Source organism: Vanellus vanellus (genome assembly GCF_965231255.1).
Source record: "Vanellus vanellus genome assembly, chromosome: 26".
NCBI lineage: Eukaryota > Metazoa > Chordata > Aves > Charadriiformes > Charadriidae > Vanellus > Vanellus vanellus.
In genome coordinates this window covers 2,792,234-2,813,169 of record NC_138931.1, presented here as the reverse complement: position 1 = coordinate 2,813,169, position 20,936 = coordinate 2,792,234, and the positions used below count along the sequence as shown (strand labels likewise).

At 43.8% G+C, this 20,936-nt stretch overlaps 2 protein-coding genes across 2 annotated transcripts in view; both read left to right on the top strand.

The window, feature by feature from the left end:
* The first annotated feature begins 1,261 nt into the window (after positions 1 to 1,261).
* ENTPD4 (ectonucleoside triphosphate diphosphohydrolase 4) lies at positions 1,262 to 9,485 on the top strand. Its single transcript, XM_082495743.1, has 12 exons — positions 1,262 to 1,376; positions 1,631 to 1,828; positions 2,290 to 2,495; positions 3,031 to 3,181; positions 3,269 to 3,372; positions 3,989 to 4,048; positions 4,304 to 4,608; positions 5,992 to 6,158; positions 6,384 to 6,708; positions 7,452 to 7,537; positions 7,757 to 7,918; positions 8,201 to 9,485. The coding sequence occupies exons 1-12, from the start codon at positions 1,369 to 1,371 to the stop codon at positions 8,427 to 8,429; spliced, it is 2,001 nt and encodes a 666-aa protein (XP_082351869.1). The 5' UTR covers positions 1,262 to 1,368; the 3' UTR covers positions 8,430 to 9,485.
* Positions 9,486 to 20,509: 11,024 nt separating this feature from the next.
* The window catches only part of LOXL2 (lysyl oxidase like 2), a 51,894-nt gene continuing 51,467 nt past the window's right edge, over positions 20,510 to 20,936 (top strand). The window contains exon 1 of the mRNA XM_082495772.1: positions 20,510 to 20,607. The gene's annotated coding sequence lies outside the window, so the exon portion shown is untranslated. The remainder of the gene's footprint in view (positions 20,608 to 20,936) is intronic.

Genomic DNA, 20,936 nt, shown 5'->3' with positions numbered 1-20,936 from the left:
CACGTCCGGCGGCGGGACCCGGAAGTGGCGAGGTGGCTGGTTGCTATGCGGCGGGTCGGCGGCGGGCCGGGAGGTGAGTGCGGCGTTGGCTGTCCGGGCCCCCGGCTGAGGGAGGGGGGGAACGGGCGGCAGCGGGAAGGGTCCCTCTGGGGCGGAGGGAAGCGCCTCCGGGCTCTCGGGAGGGGCTCCGGCCGCCCCGCTGCATTTTAGGGCAACGGGGAGGGGGGTCAGACCGGGCCGGGCCCTGCGGCCTGCCCGCTGCTGGGGCCGTGAGGAAGGGGAGGGGGTCTTCCGCAGCCCGCTGGGCCCTGCCGGGGCCGGTCCTCCAGCCTGGTCCCCTCCCTGCTGCCGCCCGGGGCGGGGTTGTGGCCGCCGGTGGTAACGGGAGCGGGCGGCTGCGGTTTGGCACCCGCGCAGGGACGTCGTGGCACCACGGGCAGGTGCTTTCGTAAGGCTGGGGCGTGTGTGGCAGGGCTGTAAGGCCAGCTGGGGGCGGTGGAAAGAGTGACAGTCCTGACCTGTGCTAAAGTGTCGGCATTTGTGTGGTGTTCCCACTTTTTTTAGTGTTGCTGATTTTTTATTGCGTCTGGAGTCTTTGCGTTTTGGGGACTGGCTTTGCAGGTGGTAGCAGAGCTGAAAATCTTTATAAAGACCTTTTGTAGGCAGTACACTGCTGTCTCTGCCTAACTTTCTTTCGGTTCTCTGGGCAGAGCAGTGCACAGCTGTGCTCCAAGCAGGGTCAGCGGGAGCATGTTGCCCGGGTCTGTGTCCAGTCAGGCTTTGAATGTCCCTGAAGATAGAGATGGCAGTCTCTCTGAGGAGCCTGTTCCTGTGTCCCACCACCCTTGTGGTTTTTTCTTACGTTCAGATGGAATTTCCTGTGTTTCAGTTTGTGCCTTATTGCCTCTTGTCCTGTCACTGGGCACCACCGAGAAAAAGAGTTTGCTTCCTGTTTTACATTCTCCAGTCAGATATCTGTATGCACTGATGAGAGCCATCTCCTCTCCAGTCAAAACAGGCCCAGATTTCTCAGTCTGTCATCATGTGAGAGATGCTTCAGAACCTCCATCATCCTTGTGGCCCTACACTGAACTTGCTCTATGTATTTCTTGTCCTGAGGAGCCCCAGACTAGACCTAGCGCTCCAAATGTGGCCTCGCCAGCACTGAGTAAAGGGGAAGGATCACCTGCCTCGACCTGATGGCGATGCTCTTCATAATGCTGTCTAGAAGATCATCTGTGTTTTCTTTTTAATTCAGGAACAGAAGAGCAATGGCTTTGAGAATGGTTGATGGGCCTTGTCAGTCTGAGGTGACGGGCTGATGTTTGAACACCAGCTGGTCTTTCTCTCTGATGATTGTATCCCAAAATGGGGAGGTAAGAATCCCAAAGGAACTGTCAAATGAAATTGTGGTGTCTTTTGAGTGAAGGACAGGGAACATAATCATGAATTCAAAGATGGGAATAGTGTCTTGACTACACTCAAGCCAGAGCATAAACAAAACTATAGCAGAGCTAAGGGAAAAGTTCTGCGAAGAATCTGTTTGTCCTTAGCTTGTTTTGGAATGCATTGTGCTTCTTTTTGCTAATAAAGTCCATTTTTAAAGCAAACTATCCTCTTTGAATTTTAGGATCAGCATCTCATGTTTGCTTCCTGCTTCTTGGCACTTCAGCATCTCCCCAGTGGGGTGTCCACGTATTCTCAATACCACTTTGCGACAGATCGTCGTGATAGGAATACTGGCTGCTGCTGTCTCTTTGCTTTACTACTCTCTGGTAGTCATCCGCAATAAGTATGGGCGTGCATACAGGGACAAAAGATTCCACAGGTGAGAGTTGAAAAGACTTTTGTGGAAGGGAATGAAACATAGTTTTGGTGTGAAAGAGAAAACACTGACAGGTTATGTCTGTAAAATACATGAATGGAGGGAAAACCATGAGTAAAACTTCCTGCTTTTTTTATGAAGCTTTCCTTATCTAAGTTGATTTTAATTTATCAATAATTCAACTTTCTAGTATTTTATGTATCTGTAGCAGCTCAGTAAAACTATAAGTGCAAAAAACATCATGTAATTATTTTGGAAGTTACTTTTGGTATTTTTTCTAGGAATTTGATTCTTATGAGTGGCACTTCACCTTTTTTTTTTTTTTTTTTTCTTCAGCAACAGTATAATAGTGAAAACAGTGTGATTCCTACGATGGGAACTGTTGACCTGTTTTCAGTCTGATGTTGAGAACAACTTCCATATAGAATTTAATTGCCCCATCGTAACGCTTAGTTTTCTTCTAGATATCTTGCCCGAGTCACTGACACTGAAGCTACAGATACAAACAACCCCAATCTGAACTATGGAATCGTTGTAGACTGTGGCAGCAGCGGCTCTAGGATTTTTGTGTATTGTTGGCCAAGGCACAATGGTAATCCACATGATCTATTGGACATCAAACAGATGAGGGACAAAAACAGAAAACCAGTGGTTATGAAAATTAAACCAGGTACTGGAAATAAATTCATTTTAGATGTGATTTTTCTAGATAATTGCCTATCCTAACTTTGCTCATTCAAACCCCGTATTTAAAGTGTCTGGGTAAAGGGCACTTGTGAGTTGTCACTATGGCACTCCTCCATATTTCTTTGGGTTTGGTTTGCAGAGAGCTTTGTTCAGCTTTAAAGCTTGAAACATGACACTGACTGGCAGGAGGGAGAGCTTTCTCTGTGGACTAAGACAGTTGCTGGGTCAGTTGTCAGTCAACTTGGTTCTGTTTATTTAGTGAATAAATAATTGGCTTTCTGTAAAGCTGTTTGAACCAATTATATAAATAGGTAATATACCTAAAACATTTTTTTTGTTTAATGTTTGGAGTATGATTAATTGTTAGTTTCATTTTCATTTTCTTTTTCTTATTTCTGTAGTTTATTTCCTGGGTTTGGCTTTGGTAGTCTTTCTCCTCTGTGGGTTGGGTATTTCCTGGAAAATCTTGATAACCAAAGCTGGAGTTGCTTCACCTTCATATTTTTCTGTTTCATTAGGCATTTCGGAGTTCGCCAGCTCTCCTGAAAAGGTCAGTGATTATATTTCTCCGCTTCTGAGCTTCGCTGCCGAACACGTGCCACGTGCAAAACACAAAGAGACTCCTCTTTATATTCTGTGTACTGCAGGAATGAGGATTCTGCCAGAAAGGTTATTGGCTGTCTTATTTTTAGCATTTAGAATAGCAATCCTGGTGTGTCTGACTATTTTTAACTGTTCAAAAACATAATTTTGCAGCCAGCAGAAGGCAATACTTGAAGATCTCCTCACTGATATTCCCGTGCATTTTGATTTTCTGTTTTCGGACTCGCATGCAGAGGTTATTTCAGGGAAACAGGAAGGTAGGTTAATGTTGGGGAAAATAATCTTTGAAGTGTTTATTGCTTTCACAGTACAACTTGGATAATTGTTTTTTGTTGCTTTTTAAAATTCTGGTTCAGCTGAGAGACTTTGTTCCTCGGTAGCAACATATGGAGTGCGTAGATGATCATCTGCTGTCATCTTCTAACCTGTCTAAATGTTTTCATTTCCTGTGTTTAGCAGGAATTTTAGTCCATTTTCCCTGACTTTGGGGTGGGAGGGGTAAGGATGAGGTACAACGTTCTTGATGGAAGAAACTTTGCAGGGAAAAAGGGTTTCTAAAAGAGATGTTTTGATGTGATTAGCTCACTAGAGGCTTAAAATCAATTTAAAAGTTAATATGCTGACTTCTAAAATTTACACATCAGGCTGGCTTTAATACATTGAAATAAGATTTTTATTGTAGCCTTGACTTGGGAGAGAAGGAACAGAATAATTTTTCAGGAATGTTTTTAATGTCAAAGTATTTTATGTAATACAATATGAACAGTGTATGAACAGTGATATATCTTAATAACCCATATGCAAAAAATCCCTCTTTGTTTTTAAGATGATATGTGCCAGATATTCCTGAAATATGTTTTCTTATGCACGTAGGAGTATATGCATGGATTGGCATCAACTTTGTCCTTGGAAGATTTGAACATACAGATGATGGTAAGTATTTTAATTGTGAATTGGATTTTAGGAAGGAATTCAACGATGTTCCTGTGATTTCTCTGTTGATGGTATAATTTTTAGATGGGGATATTCGTGAACAGTGTGTGTGCAGATGCTGGTGTTGGTTTAATTTGTATGTGAAACTTCAATGATCTGCATTGCTGTAAAAAAGAAGTTAACTAGAAGTAGTGTAGCGCTGCTTTAGGCCCACCCTAGTTGTATGTCTCAACACCTTTTCCTTGTTTTATCCAGAGGATGAAGCGATTGTGGAGGTGCATGTCCCAGGCAGTGAAAACAAAGAGGCCATCTTCCGTAAGAGGACAGTGGGTATTCTTGACATGGGCGGAGTGTCGACTCAGATAGCATACGAAGTCCCTAAAACTGTAAGCTTTGCCTCTTCGCAGCAGGTTATTATCTGTGCAACTTTCTTCTTTTCCTTTTGGTTTATTTTAATGCATATTTGTTGTTTTGTTTTCTTTGTTTTGAGTCCTATTCTTCATTACATCACATTCCAAAACCAAGGCAAGAGAAGATGGCAAATACAAGTCCTTCATCAGCTAAGCAATTCACTTGTGTTTTGTTCATTCAGACTTTTATTTCAATTAGTATAATTTGCCACTAATTTTTAAATTTAAGTGGGCATGTATTCTTTGTGTGTGTGCATGCATGTATGTACAATTTTTAAATTTGTTATATTTAAAAGACTGTATTCTGGAATTTGTGTGGTGATTCTTCTTATATAAAATATGGCTTTTTCCTTTAAGTTAGGTTGATAGAAACTGAATTAACAGGACAGGGAGATAACAGTACAGTCTGTTTAAATATCACCTACGTCCTCAGCATAGTTCATCTGTTGTAGGAAGCAAATTTCTTTGTTACAAGTCTTAAATGGAATATAAATTGCTCTAACATCCATCCACTGAGTTGTAATTTCTGATTTTTTTATATTGGATAGCTCCTGTTCACTGAGAAATTCTCTAAAGTAAGAACAGCATAACAGCCCTATGTTTTGACTCTCAGTGCACTGTTATAATGTTGTATGTATTGATGTTTTAAAATCTTCCTGTGAAATGACGGGGTTTCATTATTGCAGGTTTTAATAACTGCGTTGCCTTTCAGGCAGATGGTGTAACAAATAGTTTGGGCTGCTAAACAAAAGTATGGGTGTTTACTGCGGCAACTTGCTCTCAATCTAAATATGAATTGGGAATAGGAAGAGTTGCAGACAATTGATATGACGACTGTTGTATGGCTCTATCTGAACATGAGCTGATATAAAATAGGCATTCGGGTCACGGAACCTGTCCAGGTTCCCAGACAGAGAAGGACAAAAGAGTCAAACAGCTGACTGCGATGCTTGCAGTCCTACTGCTGTTTTGCATTTGCAGTGTCAGTTGGAAGCCATGCGAAGTTATGCTACATATCTGAGCGTGTTCTGTATGAAGTGCTTCTGCTACACAGCTCTTGAATATCTGAAAAGCTACTGCAAGTGACTGATGTATGGTGTGTGAGGAGAGCTGAGTGACTGACAGGTCTCCTGGAAAGCTTGAGAACTCCGGATGGGAAAATGAAAAACAGCTCTGCTGGGTGGACTGTAAATCTAACTAGCCCAGCAGTCAGTAGTATGGGCACTCAGTCAGAAGTGGTAGCATCGAGATTAGTAGCCACAGCATGTACTTTTTCATAGGAAAAGATACTTTAGCATCCATAGTAGCAGTTCCTGGCCTTTACAGTTCCTTGAGTATCGGTAGCGATAACGCAATCGGTATGCTTTGCTGTCCCTATGAAGTAGAAGATAACATGGGCCTGTGAAAAGCAAAATAGATGAGTAAGGAGTGAAGTTTAAAGATGTCATGTCAAGGGCATCCAGTTGCCCAAAGAACTTTTAAGGTTTTGGATCATATTGTTTATACCTACTCTTGGTGCTTGTGTTTCTACAGGAAGAAGTAGCCAAAAACTTACTTGCAGAATTCAACTTGGGTTGTGATGCTCATCAAACTGAGCATGTGTATAGAGTCTACGTTGCAACGTTCCTGGGCTTTGGAGGAAATGCAGCACGCCAGAGATATGAAGACAGTCTGTTTACCAGTACAGCACTTAAAAACAGGTAACTGGTTGCAATTGCTCGGGGTTCTGTGCATCACTAGGGTCGGTAATCCCTTAACTTGAATATGTTTAGTAAAGTATCGTGATGTAAAACTTAATTTCTACAGTGTGCTGTGTGCAATGCTGAAGTTCTGTTAAATGAGGACGCTTTGTTTTGATGCTGTTGTATCTCAGAGCTTGATGTTTCCGAATATGCTGTTGTTACTGTGCTTGCTCCTTTATCCAGACTGCTGGGCAAACAGACTGGCATGACTTCTGATTCGCCCTACCTGGATCCTTGCCTGCCCCTGGATGCTCAAGATGAGATCCAGCAGAACGGACAGATAATGTATTTGCGGGGAACGGGAGACTTTAATCTGTGTCGTGAAATTATTCAACCGTTCATGAATAAGACTAATGAAACGCAGACATCTCTTAATGGTGTCTATCAGCCTGCCGTGCACTTTCAGAACAGTGAATTCTATGGCTTCTCAGAGTTCTACTACTGCACCGAGGACGTGTTACGCATGGGAGGAGATTACAATGCTGCTAAATTTACTAAAGCTGCAAAGGTAAAGTGTTCTTGAGATAAACTTTTTGTAATCAAAACAACTACGCTCCAGAAGCATTTTGTTCTGAAAGTCTTGCAACAAAACACTTTCTTTAAAGATCAAAAACCTTTTGCCCTGCGATGAACTATCACAGGGCATCTCTCTTCCTCACAGGATTTTCTTTTTCAATACTTATTTTAAGGCACAATAGTAAAATTGACTCTAGAGGGAACGGGACTCATGGTAGTCAAGTTTCAGCAGAACTATTGATAATGGGAAAATCCATGCTGCTTCCATCCCTTCCTTCTTTTTAGGAATATCTTAGCTCTTAGAAAAATAATTCCTTTTCCTTTTGCTTCATACATTTTGTACTGGTTTCTCAGGTGTTGCTTCTAACAGGGATCAATCTGTTGGGGACAGGTTAAAGTAAGGCTATGACATAAAGTGGAGGGATGTGATCTGCTTTGTCAATGCCCTAAAAATAGGTTGTCTATTTTACATCTCTGAGTACATGACCAAAGAGTTTAAGTGCTGCTGAATACTAATTTAACCACAAATGCCAAGTATGGATCAAAATGTTACAGAAAATACCATGAAATTTGTGGTCTGACTTATTAGGAGTGCAAGGGGAACTGTTATTTTTGAGTTTTCTACTTTTGGTATTTACAGAGCATCTTACCTAGTGGTGTTTTTTCTTCTCAAGGCGTAAGCAATGTTGAAGTCTTTTTTTTTTTTTTTTTTCTTTTTTTTTTTTTTTCTTGAAGGATTATTGTGCCACTAAGTGGTCTGTCCTACGGGAACGTTTTGACCGTGGTCTTTATGCATCACATGCTGATCTCCACAGATTGAAGTAAGTATTTGTGTTTGTACAGCAAATTCATTCATGCAGAGTTGCCAGGGAGAGGTCATGTCCAATTGATCCATTTAATGAAATCATTGGAAGTGTGAATATAACCTTAAATATTGCATCAGCCGTAAAAAAGTACTGATAATTATGTGTCTAAACGTGTTCCCCAGCCCTGTGGGACTTTGTAACTGCTGCCCTGACTTTATGCCACTCTTTCTATAGGTACCAGTGTTTTAAGTCTGCCTGGATGTATGAAGTATTTCACAGTGGCTTCTCTTTTCCTGTGAGTTACAGCAATTTGAAAACAGCTCTGCAGGTTTATGATAAAGAGGTGCAATGGACCTTGGGAGCCATTCTTTACCGAACACGGTTTTTACCTTTAAGGTACAAGTTCTTTTGTCAGATGTCTGGAAAGAGCGTTTGGGTGGAAGGTATGGGGGTTTTATGAAGGGAAGAAGTATGGTGATAGCGAAGCAGCTGACAGATAGGGGGAGACAAGATGTTTCTAGTGCATTATATATAACCGCAGTACGTATTCCAGGTAGCTCAAGTAATGCTTTGCAAAGATTATTCCACTAAAACGGGCTGTGTTTCATGTGATAAGATTAGCTAGGAGGCCAAGCTTGATTTGCAACTTACTTCTGTTATCCCTTTCATTCTTTTCAGAGACATCCAGCAAGAAAACTTCCGTGGAAGTCACTCCCACTGGAGGAGCTTCTCCTTTGTTTACAATCACTATTTGTTTTTTGTCTGTTTTCTGATTGTGCTGCTCTCCATCCTGCTTTACCTGCTGAGGCTCAGACGGATCCACAGGCGAATGTTGCGTAACAGCTCATCTACTTCCCTGTGGATCGAGGAAGGCCTCCCACCACAGAAGATCACAGGACCCTTATGAGATGCTGTGATGGAGAGCTTTTATTGGACTTGCTACTCAAAAAGCCATTTTTGCCTCAGGGTTCCTTCCTTTTTGTCCCTTTAAACCATTGAAGAAGCAGATTGCCTAGAGCGTGTGATACAGCTAGGCTTTGGAAACATGGGAAAATGGGGTCAACTTGGCTTAGTCTCATTAGACAAGATCTGCCAAAAATGACTTTTTTTTTAATATTGCACTTTTGTGTGTAATGGGACGAGCAAAAACTCGTCAGTAAATGAGCAGCAGCAACTTAAGTTATGTATGGTAAGAGAATGAGTGTGAATTCTCATCCCTTGGATGAGATTGTGAAATCACATTAGTGAGGATGAATGAGGACTGTTTTTATTTTCTTTTCCAGATTCCAGGATTGATATCACTTGAATTCTCAATTCTGAGTCTCCTCAGTCAAAGAAAAGGAAGTGCAGGGTTTTCAGAAGCAGTAAGAAACCAACCAATTAGGACAGCTTAATCTGATTTTATATTCTGAGATAAGTACTGTGATCGAGAAGAAAAATCTATTGCACCCAATGCTGTGCTTCCACAAAACTGCTTAAATCAGTTTTGTTCATTTGTGACAGTTTCCCCTTTTGTCTTGGAAGCTATATCATCATAGTGGCAAAAGTCACTACTTTTTAATCCTCTATTTCTGTTTCATAATCATTCAGAGATCTCCCTGAAACTGCAGTAAGGTGGAGAGAACTGGAACATGCCTAGGCTTTTGTTTCTGCTAGAGTAGACATGCACAGCGTCTCTTTTTTTGGTTTTGAGTACTCTGATTTATTAATTTATATTTTATTTAAAACTGTTAATTTTACTTGAAAGTAAATTTGTCCATGATTAAAAGTGGGATTTATATGAACTTCTGGTGTATGGATATTTTATTGCACAGTATCACTTCTGTTCTCACTGTGTTTATCCAACTGGCGAAACTGTCTTCTCTTCTAGTAGGTGTGAATATGCTGGAAAACTGGACGCTGTTTTCAGTATCGGAGAACTAGGCATGTTGTCAGACTTAAGGTGCAGTTTATTCATTTAAAATCTAGATAGTTTGAATCAGTTTATTGTCTCTTTTCATTATGCTTGCGTTTGCCTCTGACCGTGTAGGGAATTTGGGCTTAATCTGCTGAACTGCAGCTAAATTTAGGTGCTAAACTTCCTTCCCCTTCCATCCAGTGTCTGGTAGATGGCTGTGTTGCAATCAAAAGAATTAACTGGGGTGGAATTTTGAAACGGCAACAAAATCTTTAACTGAATGTTCAGAAATAACAAATAGTGTCTCCCTTCCATGAAGGATTTTTTTTTTTTTTTTTTTTGTACCTGACAAATCTGAGCACTTCACCAGCTGAGAGTCTGGTTTGCATTTTGCTATTTTTTGAGCACCATCTGAGTGAATGCTTAGATAACACACCTCTCGCTTCTGATGTCTGGAACTGTGCTACGAACTTGTTGCACTCGTAGGCTGATAAGAATTATCAGAAAACTGACACTGCCAATTGTTACAGAGTCTGTGCTTCCTGTTTCTGAGATGCCTAAAACTGAGTACAGAGCCTCTAATTGCATGCTTAGATAAAGCAGCCCCCTTTGGACAAGGGCTGATGTCAGTGGTAAAGTGGAGAGGAAGTATCAGTGTGTGACTTGGCAAAATCCAGGCAGATACCAAGCAGCTCTTAACAGAAGAGATAGTGTCTCAAATGCAGAAAAAAAAAAAAAAAAGGGCAAAAAAACCACAACCCAAAAAAACACCAATAAAAATACTTATTAAAATCATAAAACCACCAAAAAAGTTGAAGGAAGACTATTTCAGACCTAAAAGAGAATTTCCTTTTAGATGCTGCAATATTTTCTCTTTTGTGATATTCTTAACACAAAAAAAAAAAAAAAAAGAGGAAAATAATCTTAAAGAATCAATTTTTAAGTTACACGTTAATAGACTCAGAAGCCTATTTTTATTAAATAACAGACAGCCATGGGGAAAAAAAACCTATTCTGGCCTTAACTAAGGTGGTATAAACATTTTTGAAAGGAATGACAATTATCTGATATGTCATGGTTGAACCAAGTGCAGGATTTCGACGTTGCTTTCTTACCTTGTAGGATGGACAGACTGTGGCTGTGCCCAATGAAGTATGTCTTTTATGGCCCCCAGAGCTTAAGAAGATTTTGGTAGAAGAAGCTGCAGCTAGCGAGCTTGGTGACTGCAGTAGGGACAGGTACAGCATGGGGATAACGGAGACAGATTGGTCTTGTGCTTACGTAAAGCATCGTGTGCCTGCTTTAGGGTTTCCACACTGGTTTTTGAAAGCACTGCACTGGGGAATGAAGATACAAAGCGGGAGTGTTTGGAATGTGAAGAAAGATAAGATGATGAATGGTGGTGAGAAAGTGATCAGGAAAATGGGGCACGAATGGGCAGGAAACTTTTGAAGTACTAGTGACTGCTCTGCAGTGTACAGTGTCTCTTTTTTCCCTTTGACTTCTTTCTCCTCCAGGATTCTAGTAGTATTGTTCTGCTTTTTCTAGAGATTTGGTTCAGGAAGGACAGAATAAAGATTATTCCACTAAAACACAATTTCCTCCTGTAGTGGTACAAAGATACTGTCAGTAGAGATTTATTGTGGCAGCAACTACTGTTCATTAAAAATTTAAACAGTGCATGAGAAACCAGATTCAAACAAGTGTAAGGCCTACAAAATTAAACAAGCTTCCTTCATTCGTGCAAGACACAGCACAGAGCCGTGTTTTATATCTGTATTTTCCCCCTCATCCAGTTATAGGGTGGTAAACTGCTTGATAAGGTGAGCAGGTGTCGAGGTGCTTCAGAGTGAGGTGGGAGTGAACACTGTCTTCCAAACTAAAACCAGCTGGCTCTTACCTGCTTGGGGACTCACTTTCCTAAATTCTTTAAAGTCTTTAAGAAATCTCATTAGATGCTCAGTGGCATGAGAAAGGTCAACTTGTCACGGTAATGCCTGTCGTAGATCCTCACTTTCACAGCTCAGTCGTTTTCTTTTTTTCTTCCTTCCAATAAACTCTTTCCCTCAGTTGCTTCTTGGGTTTGTACTTTTTTTGTGCAGATTTTCTGCTGCATTATGTCTTTAATGTTGCAATGCTAACTAAAAGATTAAAAGGGGAAAGGGCTGAGTTTCCTTAAACCCTGACTCTCAGCCGTTCCATCCATGACCAATATGTCACATGCCCTGATAGGAGTGCAGTACAATAGAGTACACTGCGAAAGCAGCACTGGGACCCTATTTACTTCCAGCAAGCTGGGAGTTAAGCCCCTTGAGCTCTCACAGGTATAGGGGGCAGCTGAATTAATTAAGTGTCCTAAAGGTGCACAGGAGAAAGCCATCATACTCATTAGAAGCAAGAGCCTATAAGGAGTGGGAGAAGAGAGGGCTAAGGAAGAAGGGATGGTGCTGTGCTCCCCCCTGGTGCTCTTTGGCAACATTTCTGCTTATCTGAGGTATTCTAGCTTCAAAATGAAGTTTTTTGGTGCTGTTGGAGATGGGGTGGGATTGTGTTTTTTGTTGCTGTGGAACCATGGGGAAGGTGCAGTAGAAGCGCGGCAGGATGCTGTGGAGGGGAGCAAAGTGGGCAGAGTGGTTTGCAGCAAGGAACGGAAGTGGAAAACCAAGCCTAAAACTGACTGGTGGCTTTGGATTGATTTAGCAGCAGTCCTGGGGTAGATTGCTGTTCCTTGGAGAGAAGTGAGTGTGTTGAGAGGAATTTCGGCAGCTTCTTAGGCTGCGGATCTAAAAAGGTTGATTGTCCTTGGCCTGTACCTTTGGAAAGAGTAGAGCACCAATGGTTTGGGACCTGTGGCTTTTGCATCTTTCAGGAGGTGGTTTTAATGCTGTAATTGGGATGTACTTATGTTTTGTCCTGGTAAAGTGTATTTTAGAAGAAAGGATGTTAAAAGCTAGCTCTGAGTACCAGCCTGACCATCAGGGAACAGTAGGGCAACAAAATGGTGCTGAGTGTGTCAGCCTGATTATATTTGTATGTACAGGTTTGTAGTGTGCTCAGAGTATGTCTGCGCGAGGAAGCGACTGGAGCACCCTGCAGATCACCCCGCTCCCGTAGCCTCGCTGCTGGCGTGTCTGTGGGGCCAATGGGATGGGCTGTGGGGTAGGACTGGGGAACAGTCAGCTCCTTTGGGGTGCTCCAAGTGCTGCTGATTAATGGGTAACGAGACTTTGGCAGTCCAGCCCCCCCGTGCTGGCGGGGAGCTTGAGCCATGCGCCGTCCTTCTGTGTAATGCAGCATGAGATCTCAGCACACAGACTGCGTGAGGCCCTTCCTGCGAGGGCTTTGTGCGAGTTCATTGCGTGTTGGTGTTTGCTATATTGAGGCTGACAGATGCGCGGGTGCCTTTAATTGCTTTAAGAGCTTAAAGCCCACAAGGCACGGGGAGGAAGCACAGATTTTCAAAAGCAATCAGCTAAGTGCCAAACCTAAATGCCTGGATTTACAAGACTGCTGTGCTTTTTAGTGCTGGAACTATCCTGTGGCAAGTGTAAATTCACGTCTTGGCTTCTTTGATAATCTGTCCCATTAATTAGAATTACAGTGTGTGTGTTTTGTGGTGGGGTTTTTTTGTTCCTCCCCCCCCCATAGGTATTTACAGGATGGGGCAAGGGCTCTGGAAGAGGAAGAAGTTTGTGACATCTCCTGAGGAGAAGATGACTAAAACCACATGATTCTTGCAACTCTTTTTGCAGATCCAGATGAATGGGGGGCAAAAAAAGGAAACCTTTCCATCCCACCCCTGGATAAGCCTGCTCCAAAGAGACTACACTAAGCAACAACACCACGGGAAACGCGATGCCTTTAAGAGACTTAGCAATACCTGTTTTCACTCGGTGCCTGTTCCTGGGCTCGGATTCCCAAGTCACAATGGTAATGTTTATCTGTTTGTGTCTGTTTCTGCATTAACATGCTTTATTTTCTTTCTTCTACTTCTCCTATTCACCTTGTCCTTTCTCCAGGTCCATTAAGGCCAGGTAAGGCATGCAGGAAAGCACATAGAGGAGGCAAGGGCGCTGCTCTCTGACCTATCCCGGTGACCTGGAATGGCCAGGGGAATGATACTGAAGCTTTTGGCTTCATGGCCTCTTAAATGCATCGCTCATCTTTTTGTTGTTGTGTTTTTGTGTGTGCAAAATGTCCAAAGCAAATAAGGCCGAACATGGCCCCTAATGGAAGAAGTGGTTGGGAGACAAAAGTATACCTATGAGAAAGGTGTAGGGTGTGATGGAGAGGGTGGGGAAGGGATGAGACACCCGGCTCCTCCAAGAACACCAGCTCTATGGAGGTGGCCCTGCAGCTTGTGGAAACAAAAGGGTTTTCTGCCTCTGCAGCACTTAACGAAGGGGACAGTCAATAGTAGTGACTCGATGGCATGCCTGATCCGGGGCACCTTGTTCTTTCTTGTCCCATTGTTTCTGCCATTGTTGCTACTAAATAACGCATGAAGCTCATTGAAAGCCGAAATGAGGCTGGTGAGGACTTGCTGTGTCCCTCTCCCTGGGCACCAGCCTCTGTGTGTAGTGGTCAGGGGACCTGGTCCTGACAGTTGTTTTTCAGGTCACCCTCGCTTTGTTTAAAGAACGGGAGGACGACAATGACTTTCTCGCCTTCTTGTGCTTGAAGGTCTTTGGGTTGGTAGGAAGTGGTGCTGGGAAATTTCTTGGGACTGGGTTAGCTGTGTCTTCCTAGATGATGAGTGGGTTGTGTTGCTGGAGATACTTTTTAGATCTCTGATCTTCAAAAGGGAGTGCTTAGCACACTTGTGCCAGGCAAAGTACAAATGCACTGAAGGGACAAACTGGTGCAGGTTGCCCAGAGAAGCTGTGGCTGCCCCACCCCTGGAGGTGTTCAAGACCAAGTTGGATGGGGCTTGGAGCAACCTGGGCTGGTGGGAGGTGTCCCTGCCCAGGGCAGGGGGTGGCACTGGGTGGTCTTTAAGGTTCCTTCCAACCCAAACCATTCTATGATTCTATAATGTCCAGGTTTTCCTGAACTCCAAATGTTTTCCAGGGTCCTGGAAGTTACTAGCTCTACATTCCCTGCTACAGATAATGTGCAGAGAAGGGCAGGATTTGAACCTACAGATTGCAGATGTTTTATATTCCTAGGTGTCACGTGTATGGCACTTCACCAGCATTTCTCTCCTGCTAACTCCAGTGGTGACTTTGGAAACAAGGTTCCAACAGTGCCAGTTTTTTTCCCCATTAGCTGGGCTCTCTAGGTTGCCATGGCCAAATTTTGGCAGGCAGTAATAAATAGCAGAAGACAGTAATCTCAGGTGACTCTTAGGCCATTATAGCTGCCATGATAGCTGAGGGTCCTTTGCTCCTTACTGATCACATAGACATGGAGGGTGTTAATGAAATGGTGGGATCAGACGCAGGGTGTGTAATGCATCTCCTACATAGCTGTTCCCTTCTGCGTCCCCTGTCCTGCCCTTGCATGAGCCCTCTTGCAAATTCCTCAACTGGAGTCTCTGTCCTTGAACTAATTGTTCAAGTTTCCGCCTAAGAACAGAACTGCTAGCAGAGACTGTCCTTGTAGGACATGTTCTTTGGCCTGTCACAGCAAATCAGCACAAAAAGACTGTAAACCAGATGTTTCCATAATGCCTTTTAAGGATGAGGAGGGATTTGCTGCATTTGCCTGGGAGTAACAGAGACCAGTACGCCGTGTTCTTTAGCATCCTCTCCTTTTTGCAACCAAACAGCATTATTCTGTTTGGTTCCTCCCCTCTTCTCCCTTTCTCCTGCACAGAACTTTCCCATCACAGCAAAATAAACCCTGACAGACTGGATGGGAAGCCAGTTCTATCTGCTCAGTGCTCTTCAGGGCCAGAAGTCCCTTCTATGGCTCTTTAACCCTGGATGCAAAGTCTGAACTTGCAGAGGCTCTGCTGTTCGGAGGGGGACTCTTGCCATCTAGTGGGAGGGGATGGTAAGCCTCCAGGACCTCTGCCAGCCCTCGAGATGAGAAGACAAAATGCAACCCTCTTTCCTCTTGGCCTTTTAGTGGGTGATTCATTTCACTGCACACGTGGGATTATCTCCCACTGCTTTCCCACAGCGTTGCCACTGCCTCGAATCAATGAAGCTGGATTTCTCAAAGTCTCTTCCTGTCTAGAAATCTCATTCTCTTCACTTTTTTTTTTTTTTTTTTTTTAGGGGCAAAGCTTTGTTTGCATCCTTCTGTACTTATCTCTTGGATGGCTGAGTTGCACAGAGGGAATCTGTCAGGAACCTGTATGTATGGGGAGGGATGTTGGTGTGTGCTGGCCAGATACCGTGTGCCACCTGCGTTGTGTCAGGAGATTGCTTGGGGGAAGTTGCCTTTCAACAGCTGACTCCTCGAATCAGTGCTCAAAGACAGCTAGCTGAGTAATTGCTCTTACAGATAGAGGATGAAAAGTACTTGCAAAGTGCCTCGTGCTCGAGTCTTCCTTGACCTAGGAAAACCAGAAGCTCACATTCCAGTCCGGAGATCTCAGGACTAACTGGTCTTCCCCTACCCCTTTCTTGAAAGGTTAAGGAGAGAAATACAAGGAGGATGTGTGCGCTGCTCTGTTGTTCAGACTGCCTGAGACTGAGAAGGAGCAGCTGCTGTCGTATACAAGAACAGACATCTCTGAGCCCCTGTGCCTGCTACAGAAATATATCTGCTGCAAGTATTTCACAGGGCTTCAGGTTTTCACCCACCTTGGTGTACGAGCCTTTCGTTTGCTCAGAGATAGGTGTAGTTATAGGTGGATTTTGAAGGTGTGTTGCTCTCTAGATGGTCTATCGCAGATCTTGTATGAGGCTGATCTGCACTTCTGTTTGGGTGGGCCATTTGTTAAGAGCCTGGACTTCAGTAGAGATCTTGTTTCGGATGTTTTTGTAGAGCATTGAGGTCAGCTGTGCCTTAGTGAGCTAATATGAATAGCAAGGCTGAGAAATCATTGAGGAGGTGACTCTGCAAAGCATGGAAAATCAAGTGGGTGATGGAAAGTAAGCATGGTGTGGTCACTGCATTGCATTGGCCATTAGACTAGAACGCATGCAGAGGAGGAGAAAGAGAGATCTCAAAGGATTGAAGTTATTTCTTCTAGAAAACGAATCTCACTTTTCGAGCTTTGCTGGCTGCAAAAGAGCCGTGTCATGCAAGGGTCCCTCCCTGAATAGAAGCAACACAAGTTTACAGTCCTTTCAACAGCAACTCGCGGTAACCAACTAGCAGGGGATGGGAGTCTGGGAGGTCGGTTCAGTCACTACCAAACTCCTGATGTGGAAATCATAGAAACTCCAATAGGGATTAAACTTGTTATGTTTATGCCTTTTTTTGAGGGATGCATAGACCTACTTCTCCAGGATTGCTGGTGTTTGTTAGCCATCCCGTGAGCTCAAAAGCAGGGATACAGCTCTCCAATTACACGTTGAAGGAACTTTCCACTAGGGCCAATTGGTGTGAGGATTGCCACGTGTCGTTAACACTCCTGCAGAGCAGTCAGGGCCTTCAGTTCTTTAGGTATCGCCTAGATCATCTCTGTGCGGAGCGACCTTTACGGAGCTTAGTGTATCTACTCTGTGAATTTGAAAGGTCAAGCTGACCTGCGGCTCCAGAGAGTCTACAGGGTGAAAACACAGGGTTTGGGGAGGCAATGAGCCTTCCCTTTTTAAAAGAACTGAAAATTGGAGACGAGAGATTATAGAACCTAATAGTGCGTACCTAATTTTTGGGAGCATGGACCATGACTGCTTGGTCAAAACCCGTCTTGACTTGTCCGTATGGCAAGGTGTGTCCTTCGTGCAGATGTAGTAGAAAACATGTAGGCAAGAGATGTGGAGCTGAAGTGGTGGCTGTGTGTATGGCCAAGAGACAGATTTGGCTGTAGCTGGTACTTGTTCAAGAATTTTGCGTGAAAATATTGTGTGTGGAGTCACTGAATGCAGAAAATCAGTGCGCACTGTTAGCTATGGCATTGCTGCCCCCAAGGGTGCATCTTTGCCCCTTTTTTTGGAAGAAGCTGAAAGATTGCTTCTGGGGAGAGGATAAGGTATGGGGTGGTAGATCTGCACTTCCCTCCTGGTGAAGGGCAGCAAACTCCACAGAGCCCAAAGAGCAATGAGGTGACAGTTAAGCAAGTTGAGAGGTGATGGGATGGCTGGTGGCCCTGGCAAGTCGTTTCCCTGGTCTCCTGGTTACATGTTCAGATGATGCAAATCTGGTTTGTGCAGCACTTTTTTCTGTAGACTATATGATTTTGAGAGGTTTTCTAATTTATTTTTTTTTCTACGTGCTTTTCTTTTGGTCTTAACCAGCTGCAGTATGAAGGGGGCAGCAAATTCCCTGAATCCAGTGCGTCACCTTGAAGAGCTTTGCTGAATTCATGCCGAACGTTTTGCTTTATGCAACCACCAAGCTCTTCCATCAGCTGGAAGCCTGCATGGCATTTGCTGCTTGTATCCTTACCCGACCCGGGCATTCGGCAAACATTCCTCCAGCAGGCTGTCATGTTTCTCCATGCCCTGATCGGCAGACGCTCACACATTCCTTCCTCTGGCCAAACTGCCTTCAGCTTCCTGCCAGTCTGAAATAGCTCCGCTTTGCGGAGCTTCTGCTGTGACACGTTTTTCCCCTGATGTCCCTGAGCCTGAGTCCGGCCAGGCTTGACCCACCAGGTGGTGCTCTGCTGATAGCCATGATGCTAATTGCAGTTTGCAGAATTTTACCTCTTTCATGAGCATTCCCTGTACAGAAGAATTAAGGCACTGTGGGCTGTCATGCAAAACCTGCTGCTCCTTGCCACTGGTACTGGCTTCCCTGGGAAGAAGAACCGGGCTCCATTTCAGTGACATCCTGGGATTAAGCCCCAACGTCTTCATATTCTCTGTATCACACCAAGGAACAGCTGCCCTCTTCCTATTTATTTTTTTCTTCTTTAACAACACGATTGATGCTGGGGCACTGCCCTGCAGGGGGCTTTGCCAGCTTGTGGGAATGTGGTTGTCATCAGTCTACCAGTATTTTCAGCTGGTGTAGTCCGCTCTGGGTGGGTATCATCTCAAAGCCTACCGTGCCCATAAGTAACGGGGCCATTCTTGCGTTGGGCTGAACCCTCAGTTCTGGACCAAACTCTCCACACTTCATGTAGAGTCTGTGAAACAGAGGGCAAGAGAGACTTTGTGCTGGACACTTGACAGTCTCTTGTAAGCAAGGTTGAGCTGCTCTGGCATTGTCAGCTCATTCAATGAAGAGCTGTGACCTTGCTTAAATTATTCAGGGCTGCATTACACTCCTAAACTACCTTATTTTCTGTTTCCAGCATAATGTTTCTGTTTCCTCTAATGTTGGTGCCCAGTTCAGTGCAATACGCCTTTCCAGTAAAAGGTGGCATCGGAAGGTGGGGAAGCTCTGCACATCAGTGCCAGAGCAGCTGGGACTCGGAACAAACGCTGCTTTTCCTGTGGTTGGGGTTGAGAAAATGGAGTTCCCGCTCTGAGAAGGGAAGCAGGCATACTTGGTGGGGGTTAACTGTGTTTAGGAAGTGATGAAAAGCCTGGGAAGAGGGAGAAGCCTGACGACAGGCGTATTCTTGTCAGCTTTGGTTTTACATCGCTGGAAACGCATCCAGAGATGTGGATTAAGCACTTGAACTTTTCAAAATAATTAATAGGATTGATTTGAGAATTGCTGTGAAAGCAGGCGGGGCTAACCTGGAAGAGTATGCCAGAGGCAGCAGACCTGCGCTAGGGAAGGGCTTGCTAGAAAGTCCTTTACAAATATGAATATACTGAAATAATGGGGATATTCCTTGGAAAGTTAGCCTTTGGGAGTACCTGCTCTTCTTTCTGTGCCTATCAACTTTCTGCTGACTTGTTTGAAAAAAAAAAAAAAAAAAAAAAATTGAACGTAGATTTAAATACCCAAGGTCAAAGCTGGTGAGAAAATAAATTTCCATTCTTTGGGAAATGCTGACACTTCAGAATGTGTTGCTGTCTAAAATTGGGTCAGAAGACAAAATTTCAGGGTTTTCTTTGTAATAGAGATTTGAAAGCCACTGTTCTCTTGTTATTTTCACAGTTACAGAAAATAGAATTGAATAGAATCGTTATGATGCATTAAAAGCCTAAATGAAAAAAAAAAAAAGAGGGGACAGTTTTAAAAACATAATCCCCCTGTTCTAGTTGAAAAGATTGCAGAAGTTTACAGTTGCCTCAGAATAATGTCTAATTGATTTAGCTGCTACTTGTTGATAGAGGAACTGTTTCAACCAGCTCAGACCAGTGTTACTCTTTCACTGCTAGCTGTTCACAGCACAGATGCTCTGAATTTTCTGACACAGCAGAGGTCGGGATTTTTGATTGGTCTGAGTTGGTTTTTTTTTTTAATGAAGAATTGTTTTTAGTGTCTGGTTAGTCCTCGGGACATCAAGGAGTATGGAGTAACTCTTGCTGCAGGTCTAGATGGGTTTTCAGTATGTGCCTTGGTTTGAGCTGCTGTAATTTCAAGCCTCGAGAATATTGAGCAGCTGGAAAAGGAGTTGCTGGATGCTGAAGGGTTAAGGTGGGTGATACCTGTGCAGCTGGGGAGATGGCATGCTGCAAACTCTACAAACTGTAGAAAGGGGTGTAAGTTTGAAGATGCTGCACCAAGAGACTCTGCACTCCTCTGTGTCTGTGGAGTGCTTAGCACTGGGAGGCTCTGAATCAAACTGGGGTGCTTAAAAAATGCTGTTGTCATTCTGTATTATTTAATACTGGTATCGATAAGATTCTCAGTATTTGTTCTCTAGGAACGTCCTGAGAAAGCATTCATTTTCCTAATCCACCTCCTTTCTTGCAACTCATTTCCCCCCCCCCCCATTTCTTTTCTGTTTGCAGTCCTTCTGCTCGGATTACAAGACAAGCCCATGATATCACCCGCTATGAGCTGAGGCTGAAGGGGCTGGGTCTTGGGAGGGGTTTGCTTGGCTAAGTCTAGTGAAATTTGCCAGGAAGCAGCAGCTTCTTGCAGCATATTTCTCTGGCTGCAGGATATTTTCCAGCGCAGAGGGGACCACTCAGACGGCGCGCTCAGCCCAGAAGAAAGAACTTCATGAAGCACGGCAAGAGAGAGGTCGCCCCCAGCGCAGCCTACCACTAACTCCAAGGTAAACGCAGTCTGGCCGCGACTGCAAGCCAGAACAGTGGCATTATTGCTAGAGATGAAGGGGCTGATCAAGTAGTTTAAACACTTCTAACCCTCTCTTGCTTCGGGGCTGAAAGTTTGATTTCACTTCTTCCTTTTTCTCTTTGAATGTATTTTCTTTCTCTCCCATCAGTTTGTTATAAAGTATGATGTTTAGACATAACAGGCTGGGGGAAGAAGGCAGACGTTTCTCCTAATTCCTGTCCCCTGAGAGTTGATTTGGCAGGGGTGGGATGGCACAGATACTCAGTGTCACTTTGCAAATGTGTTGTAACCAAGTTAAAGGCTTTC